The 9,334-nt window shown below is 41.1% G+C and overlaps 1 protein-coding gene across 1 annotated transcript; it reads right to left on the bottom strand.

Moving 5' to 3' along the window:
• Positions 1-295: 295 nt before the first annotated feature.
• Positions 296-5,356, bottom strand: LOC123758398 (uncharacterized). Its single transcript, XM_069322836.1, has 2 exons — positions 5,162-5,356; positions 296-3,064 (listed from the first exon to the last, which is right to left on the bottom strand). Exons 1-2 carry the CDS (start codon positions 5,192-5,194, stop codon positions 2,195-2,197), a joined length of 903 nt encoding a protein of 300 aa, XP_069178937.1. The 5' UTR covers positions 5,195-5,356; the 3' UTR covers positions 296-2,194.
• Positions 5,357-9,334: the final 3,978 nt, after the last annotated feature.

Genomic DNA, 9,334 nt, shown 5'->3' with positions numbered 1-9,334 from the left:
CAATAAATCACTACAAGACCTCTCGCATTGCTGAATTTATCAGAAAAGTAATAGTTAGGAAGTGACATTCTCACCAAGAGTTGGGTGAACGATAGACAAATCGTGTTGTAGAAGTTACTTGAGGTCATAAGACTAGGACTTGGTCCTGGTTAACAAAGAGGTTATGATTAACAATGCGAAAATTAACAACAACCATAGTAAAAGTGATAATATAAAAAGTAGAACTGGTATCACCTAGGAAAGTTGCGTCAAAAATAATAAAAGTCCTAGAGAGGTCAAAGTCAAAAGTCGCTCAAGTAAATCAAATGTTTATTACGAACATTAAATATAATTTGTAAATACTGTAAAAATAGAAGAAGGAAACAAAATAACGAGAAAGCAAATTAGATCATATGATAACTATCAGAACTGGATGACAAAGGAAATTAAATAGCTAAAAAAGCCCCCAAAATTATACTCCTTCAAGACAATAAACGAGGGAGCTCCACCTAATTGATCAGTTCACTAAACTAAAAACAAAGTCAAGCAAGAAACAAGAAAAGGCAAAAGAACTCCAGAAGCTAAGAGTGCCAGAGATGCAACGCTCAATACTAAAGCATATTTCCTACTATATAAAGCAAACGTTGTTGAGAGGACATGAAGAGGGAGAAATGAGTAATATACTAAATAGTTATATCAGTCATTACAACATACAACTTAAATCTGCCAGTCGTGGCGAAATATTCATGAGAGTATTCAAGGAATGCAAGGATTTGTCCTTAAGGATTTAGGGGTTTCTGAGAAGTATATTTAATATTTCAGTTCATGTTGTGGTTGTTCCTACAGCCTGGAAGTTTTTTTTAACATAATCCCAATATTCAAAACGGGGAATAAAAAATTTCTCTTGAAATATCAACCAAAAAAATGTAACGTTCATTAAGAGAAAATTCCTGGAAACAATAATAAGGTAGAAAAGAGGGGATGTAAAAAAAGTTTCAAGTATCTCAAAATAAAATAGAATACAAAAATATTTATATAAATTTGATCACTTTACATACAGTAAAGACCTGGGTAAATACTGGTTTGGAAACAGAGTTGTTAATTTATGGAACAAATTACCAGGTAACATAATAGACGTGGGATCACTTGATTGTTTCAAACGTAGGCTACACATGATAATATCTAACCTTGATCCATGACAGACCAAAATGTAGTCACTTCTGATTAAGCAGATTTGTTGGCTGAGTGTCTGATTTTCAGCCACGTTATTGCGAATTACGTTCTGCGTATATAAATGAATGTTCATGAATATTAATAGGAGTTACCACGTATGGGCCAATAGGCCTTCTGGAGTTTCCTTTACTTTTGTGGGAACCAAAAAGCCTGCTTGCTGTGCTTCCTGATTCTTATATTCTTGTGAAAATTGGTTAATGCAGCTAAATATAGGAGACGATGAGTCACAATAACGTGGCTGAAGATTTGATGATTTAACCATACAACAGAAGATGATGAATGGGCGACGTTTCGGTTCGTTCTGAACCATTATCAAGTTGATTAATTTATTATTATTATTCTTATAGATTATGCAATTCAGTTTTGGTGATTCATTATTTTACAAAATTAACATAAATTATTTGGAAAATTTGGAGAGAGATCATGAATGCCTAATTTTCATTTTCTATAAAGGCGAGGAGGGAGAAGTGACATGATTGACATATTCATATGGATGAAAGGGTATTTTATGTGTATATTAATAAGTAATAAATATATCAACGCGAAACAATGGATGAAAATTTGATAAGGTTAGATTCACAAAAGACCTGGGTATATACTGGTTTGGAAATAATGTTGATTTATAGAACAAAAGGCCGGGTAACATAATAGACGTGGAATAGGAGATTGTGCAAGTGTAGGTCAGATATATAATGAGTTTGGATGGGAACAAATAGGAACTGCCATGTTGAGCCAATGTACTTTCTGCAGCTTCCTCTCTTCTTAAGTTCTGATGTCAGATGAGGCACCTAGTGTTTCTATGTAGGTGGCTGCAAGTAAAGAACGGGTGGTAACGTGAGGCCAGTGGGTGGTGGGCTCAGACCAGTGGGTGGTGGGCTCAGACCAGTGGGTGCTGGGCTCAGACCAGTGGGTGGTGGGCTCAGACCAGTGGGTGGTGAGCTCAGACCAGTGGGTGGTGGAGTGAGCCTAGTGGGTAGTAGGCTCATAGCGTTGAGTGAGGGCAGTTCCACGGCTGGACACAGTAAGGATATGAGGGGTCCGGGTTGAAAAGCAAGGATCCTGTACAAGTCTCAACGGTGGCTGGCTGACCGATATTGCGACAGTTGAAGTACTGCTGGTCACACGTCGGGCATTTGGGGAATCGTCCCACTGCTGTGCACGTCATTGAATCCAGGCAGTCAGGAGATGGAGTAGTCGTACTTTCCCCGGGGACCGTGATGTCGCCACACACTGTGTTACAAGGGACACCAGTTCCACACGCATACGTTGCTGGATTAAAATTTTCACCTGAGGGGCAGGTAGAATGATACATATCGTCGGGCGGTCCCACGGCGGCGCAGTAGTAGAACTTGTGGCAGTCGTAGGGGTCTTGGGTCTGTGCATGCCCGGCCACGCACATGGCAACACACGGGTCACTGCAGCACACGGAGGAGCTCGCGGCACAGGCCCGGCCGGTGCTGTTAAAGTAAGGTTTGCCAGCAGGACATTCTAATGGTCCCAGAATGTTGCCACTCGTGCAAACGTAGTACATGTTGCAATTCTTCGGATCAGGAATCGCGTCCGGGTCGTTGGTGCATGTTGTGCGGCAAGGTGGTATTGTGCAGCTAGCGACGCAAGGTGGGGCACCATCAGCAGGTGTAACACACTCGAATGTGGTTGTTGCATCGAACTCTTGACCAGCTGGACAAGGAAATGAAATGGCCGAGGGCGTTTCATCATCCAAACATATGTAATACTTAGTGCAGTTGGCAGGATCCGCTACTTTATCCTGAGGGAACTTGCCGCTACACACTGGCTTACAGGTTCCGGCAGGGAGGCCGCGGAGCAGCGCCGCCACCCACGCCACCTGCAACTGCACAGTGTTATTGTCAGTATTGAAACCAGTCATTGTAAATGAAATCGGATATTTTACAATAAAATCAAATAAGTTGTTTAATATGTATTGACCCACATAAAATTCCAATTATTTTAAGCCCGGCTGGGATGTTTAGTGTAAAAAATCAGGGCGATTAATTAAGTGGGTAGCCACCCGCTCTGCTCCCACACCAACCCTGGTTGAAACCTGTTATTGTTATGATAATATTGGACAAATTAAACATTATCATGTTAGCAATATTGACAGTTGTTTGTTGTTTTGTTATCAGTGTTGATATAGTAGCAAGTGTTGTTATAGCTGTTAGCGTTGTTATAATATGTCCAAATTCAACCAGTTGCAATTGGGGACCTGGTTGTAAACAGACTGCCGGGTCATGCTCTAGGAAAAACTAGTGGGAGGAAAGTTCACTACGAGTTACGGGAATGGAAAGTTACAATTTTCCCAACAAGCATCAAATATCGTTGTTTTTGTACACATCTGTGTAACAAAGCCAGTTTGGTACACAAATTTCATTACTATTATAATATTATTTATTTTATTTTTAATAATAATTATTACTATTGCAATATATTAACGACATGAGTTCTGCAGTGATCAGCTACATCAACACGTCTGCGGACAGTACAAAGATAAGTCGTGCAGTAAATACAAGAGAAGACTCCAGTGAACTACAAAGAACCTACAACAAACTGCAAGCAATCCTGGAAAATGGCAAATGCAATTAAACATTGAGATTTCAATGCAAATTTCTTAAACTATGGAAAGCCAGCAATGCTGGTGAATGTATTTATTAATACATTCGAAGGTAGATATACAATTGCGAGACAGGGTAATGAGACAATGGGTAATGGGTAACATCGGTAATCGGCAATGGGTAACAAATTGGTAATGGATAACATCGACATAAGAATAAGAAAACAAGGCATGAACTAAAGCAAACAGGATGCTGGGAATTATAATAAGTAGCCTAATCCTTGAATCTTATGAAGCACAGTTCAGAGGCTCTGCGAATTAGCTTGGTTTGGTGTTGGGCTCAAGGATTAACCTCTGAAGGGATATTATGGCCACCACAATAGTTGATTGACCAAGCAGCAAGTATACATTAGCCCAGACCATAGTCCAGGACTACAGTAAACTCTCAGAGTATATACACCGAGAGATGGGGGTCTACCTCAGTGTATATTAGTTCATACATTTATAAGAAATAATTCAGGCTCAATAACGAGTTAAATATTTGTTAAAACCTAGGAGCGGACTTAACGTAAGTGTTAAATATTGTAATCTTGAAGGATAAGGTGATCTTTAAAATCACCTTCGTTACAGTATTTGTTATTTTTCAAATAACTGACAGACGACTCAAATCCAACAAACAAGTGAAGCGAATTATTATTTGTTTTTATATACAAGTGATAATCATAGGAATAATTTACAAAAGACTGGACATTAACAATACAATCGTAAAAGCGTTTATAAAGAAGGTAAGCAAAGTAATTTTTTCTTTAAAACTCCGAAATGCATTTTCCCGCTACCCAAAGATTTATTAGAAACAAAGAGCGTTTTTTAACTCAATGATAGTATACTTGATTTTTTTTGTAGTTAGACACGTGCAGCTTCGTTGACACATAGTTTTAGACACGTGATCTCCATAGACATTCTCTTGATCACGGGTGAAGTATCTTCAGGTGGAAATTTTAAAGTAATAATTCTATGAGACAGACAAGAACCCACGTAAGAACTACTCGTCCTCTCGACTAATACAGTGTATGTTGACGTATAAATCCCCAACGTCAAAATGCGATGCACTATAAATCATAGCGGCTCATGAAATTGACGGGTTGTCTTATTTTCTATTTGTGGGACCTCGAATGTTATAATTTAGGATCGGGCAATTGATTACATCAGTTTTGTGACGTTGTGAAAGCTCGAGAGGACGGACTGAGAAAATATACACAAATATTATTCCCCCGAACAATATTTGTGTTGTTGTGTTGTTGTGTTGTTGTGTTTGTGTGTTGTGCTGGGCACGAAATATGGAAAGGTTTGTATAATTCTTAGAAATCACTTGTGGATTACCGAGAGCGTCAACAGCAGCAGTTGCTTGGTCATGTTGGAGACGCTGTACAGCTGACGATGAACAGCTGATGGTGGACAGCTGAACGTTAACCACAGAGCGCTGTGATGCTGCTGCTGACCTTACGTCTCGATGCGGCTTCTGCTGTTCCTTAGAGCAAGTGGACTGGGTTGGGTGGTTGAGGCTTACTATGGGTGCAGGAGTTTATTGCTGATACTGCTGCCTTGGCGCCAACATTTATACCCTAATCCTTATCACAGCGACGTAGTTGATAAACCGTCAGCGAACCTATTGACGCTGAGTAAATACTTTTCAAATCATATTCGCATTTTAATGCATTTTCATAAATTTCCGACATTAAACTATCAAAATGTCCATTTCTAAATTACTTCTTCCTCTACTGTCCTGGTAATGTTATTTTTAGTCTTCCTTCTGTACTAGTGACTATCAGGCCCAGAAGCATTTGCGAAGATTTACACGATAAATGACTAGAGTAAAAATATGTTAATTAACAGGTGGGAAATTTACAAGCTGTCGTGATGTTACTCAGGTTACTGAAAGATATAATGCCGGGAGACATTGCTAATCCAACTCGTCATCCAAAACTTTATTATATCACCTGGTGGTCGAACGTGTGAAAATGAAATGGCACATTTTGCATTATTATATTTGTAGAGGACACGAGAAAGAAGGGAACAAACAACCAAACCTAAATTTATAAGTCCAGCACTGCATATATGTACTAAATTATGCCTAAAATGGCGTATTAAGCTTAGGATTACTTATTTCGGTCTCGGAGAGGTTACATTACGCTGTATAGTTACTGTCTTAATTTTAAGCGTGCCATTTCGAACAATTCAGTCGTACAAAACGAGAACGTTAGTGAATACTGGATATATTTTTGTACCTACGGCCAATACTGCTGTACTATCATTCATGATACTCATTGTGGGGATACAGATATAATTCTACATATTAAACTTTGCAAATACTCTGTCCACTACTAAATTACTGACTTCCTCCATCAGGTTTACTAAACTTAACTTCCTCCATCAGTTTTACTAAGCTTGTTTTTTTTCTATTTATATTTTTAGAATTTTTTTTACTCCTCAGAAGTGATGTGCGTGGTACCTTCGACGACAAGTCAGTTCAGCCAGGGCAGACCTGAACTCAGGGCGTGTTCCAGTGAACAGCCCACAGTTGTTCAGCCCAGTGAACAGCATACTTTTTCCTGGCAGATAGTGGCCTGAGTCAGTGGAGACTGTGATTTGTCTGTGATAACCAGTGAAGTTTTAATGAATGGACGGATGAATTCCAGGATAGCCCAGTAGAGTTACGAGACGGTATTAATGTCCGTTTGTTAAGGCTTGTTATAGTTGAAGCCCGTGTGGAAGCCAGCCAGTGTGTTGCTGGAGACCCCTGCCAGTGTGTTGCTGGAGACCCCTGCCAGTGTGTTGCTGGAGACCCCTGCCAGTGTGTTGCTGGAGACCCCTGACAGTGTGTTGCTGAAGACACTTGCCAGTGTGTTGCTGGAGACCCCTGCCAATGTGTTGCTGGAGTGTGTTGCTGCCAGTGTGTTGCTGGAGACCCCTGCCAGTGTGTTGCTGGAGACCTCTGCCAGTGTGTTGCTGGAGACCCCTGCCAGTGTGTTGCTGAAGACCCCTGCCAGTGTGTTGCTGGAGACCTCTGCCGGTTTGTTGCGGGAGACCCCTGCCAGTGTGTTGCTGGAGACCTCTGCCAGTGTGTTGCGGGAGACCCCTGCCAGTGTGTTGCTGGAGACCTCTGCCAGTGTGTTGCTGGAGACCTCTGCCAGTTTGTTGCTGGAGACCCCTGCCAGTTTGTTGCAGGAGAGTGCTGTACGATAGAAGATACAAGTGGACTCGCCGGGTTAGAAGATCGCAGACGTTCGCTTGTAGTGTCCTGTGTGAAAGTCACACCTGCGATATTGTGTTATGTACATATGTAAGAAGTGTATATAGTTAGTACACGTGGTGACGGCATGGTTTAGTGTTGTTCTCACCATAATGTCGTTGGTCTGGTCTCATAGACAGGGGTCTATGAGACCAGGGATCACAGAAAACGTTCATCACTCAACAAGTGGCCAACAAATTGAGACTTAAACCCTTGCATGAAGTGAAGCTGATCATTTCAGGGTTCCTGACAGACACAGGACCCCAAGAATATTGTTACAGAAATCTCTTGCTTAGGATTTCCCTACCTATTCCTTTACCGTATATTCAACAACATATCATCATACTCAAGTATATGAATTCAACAACAATAATACGTGCTCAGAAGCCTGTATCTATACAAGACACAACCCCCCCCCTCCTCCCTCAAGTACCTGAAACATCGAGACAGCTATCCTGGGTCAACTCCACTTGCCGGTCGACCAGCTGAACCACTAGCTTAAGACTGCCAGTGATAGTTACATGCACATCAGCGCCATCTACATCAGGTCTGGCCCCGCATATATAAGCAACTCACCAGCAGTCAGACCTCAGAATACTCTTCGTGCTCCAAGCTGCAAGATCTACTCTCGCTCCCCCTGGGTGTTGGTACACTCGAACAGCTCTTGTATAAAGTATATGTTTTGCACCTCTCTTTGCTGTTAACATAACTGTTACCTGTTCCTTTTGCATTCTGTTTTGTGTTCTTGACAAGTAGAATATGGGAATTGTTTTATTTGTTGTTAACTCTTAGGCTGCTAAGGGGTCCTGGAGACTTCCACACCTCTGTGCACAAGAAAAAAATATAAAAAAAAAAAAAAATTGTTTTCCCTGAGCACAGGAAAAAATAATAAAAAATATCTTTTGTAATTATCAATGACCTAATTGAGTCGACAAGTTCGCCGATGACGTCACTGAGGAAGAGCGCTCAAGGGTGCTACATCAGGGAGCCCGATTTGCCTCAAATTTATTTCAGCGGCATTATTTAAAGTATCTATGGTATATTTTAGAACAATGTTTTTCGCTAGTATTGTTCCAATTATTGTCACTTGATGATGTATTATAATACAACTGGTATAAATTCACTATGCACTCACATGATTTTGTCACTGTTACGACCCTGGGTTCTTAGTGGAAATCAGAGGTCAAACCGAGTTACAAATAATCTTGTGAAAAGATTATTAACAAGTGGTTGGCCTGACCGGGAGGAACTTTTTAATTGTAAAAATTTGATTTTTGAGAGCCAAAATTCAAAATTCTTGAATTCCGCAGAACGGTTGTGTGGTAGCCTAGGGTCCAGCTCAACTAGCAAAGGATACATCTTGCACTGATTGGACACCCAGCCGGATCTCTTCACGATTGAGGTAAGTGTGGCCATGTGACAGGGGGCATGCAATTTTTTTTTTTTTTTTTCAATTTTTATTTATATTTTTTCTTTGGCCAGTAGCTAAAATAATTAGTGATTGAGGCTAAATTGCAGGAACTGGCAAAGGCACCTTCAGCAGTAGAGATCAAGAAGCTGACCAAAGCTAACCTAGTATTGTTAGGCAAGGAATTGGGCCTTGACAATGCAAAGGCCCTTGACGGCAAAGGGAGCCGGTCGGCCGAGAGGACAGCATGCTGGCCTTGTGATCCTGTGGTCTCGGGTTCGATCCCATGCACCGGCGAGAAACAATGGGCAGAGTTTCTTTCACCCTATGCCCCTGTTACCTAGCAGTAAAATAGGTACCTGGGTGTTAGTCAGCTGTCACGGGCTGCTTCCTGGGGGTGGAGGTCTGGTCGAGGACCGGGCCGCGGGGACACTAAAGCCCGAAATCATCTCAAGATAACCTCAAGATTGACTTAAATGAAACTAATAAAAAGTGTGTCATAACCAATGAAATTTTACAAAATTGCATAGACAAGGCCTATTGGCAAGTGATACTATTTTATGCCAGGCCAGTCCCGCTGAAAGTGAATCTAGCAGGATAGAATTTGAATTACAGCTGGCCTGATTAAAACTAGCCGACCAAGAGGCAAGAGCGGCAGAACAAAATGCTAAGGTAGAGGAGCAAAGGCTCAAAACTGAGGAGGCAAAAATTAGAGGCAATGCTAATATACCACCACCTGCCGGGGATTCAAACCCCAGGCATTATGATAAAAAGCATAACTTGCCTGAGTTTTCAGAGTCAGATCCATAAAGGTTTTTCAACCATTTTCAGAGACTGGCCATGTCCATGAACTGGC

This window comes from Procambarus clarkii, chromosome 11 (genome assembly GCF_040958095.1).
Source record: "Procambarus clarkii isolate CNS0578487 chromosome 11, FALCON_Pclarkii_2.0, whole genome shotgun sequence".
Taxonomy (NCBI): Eukaryota; Metazoa; Arthropoda; class Malacostraca; order Decapoda; family Cambaridae; genus Procambarus; species Procambarus clarkii.
The sequence above is the reverse complement of the archived record's forward strand: the minus strand, read 5'-3'. Positions and strand labels throughout refer to the sequence as shown.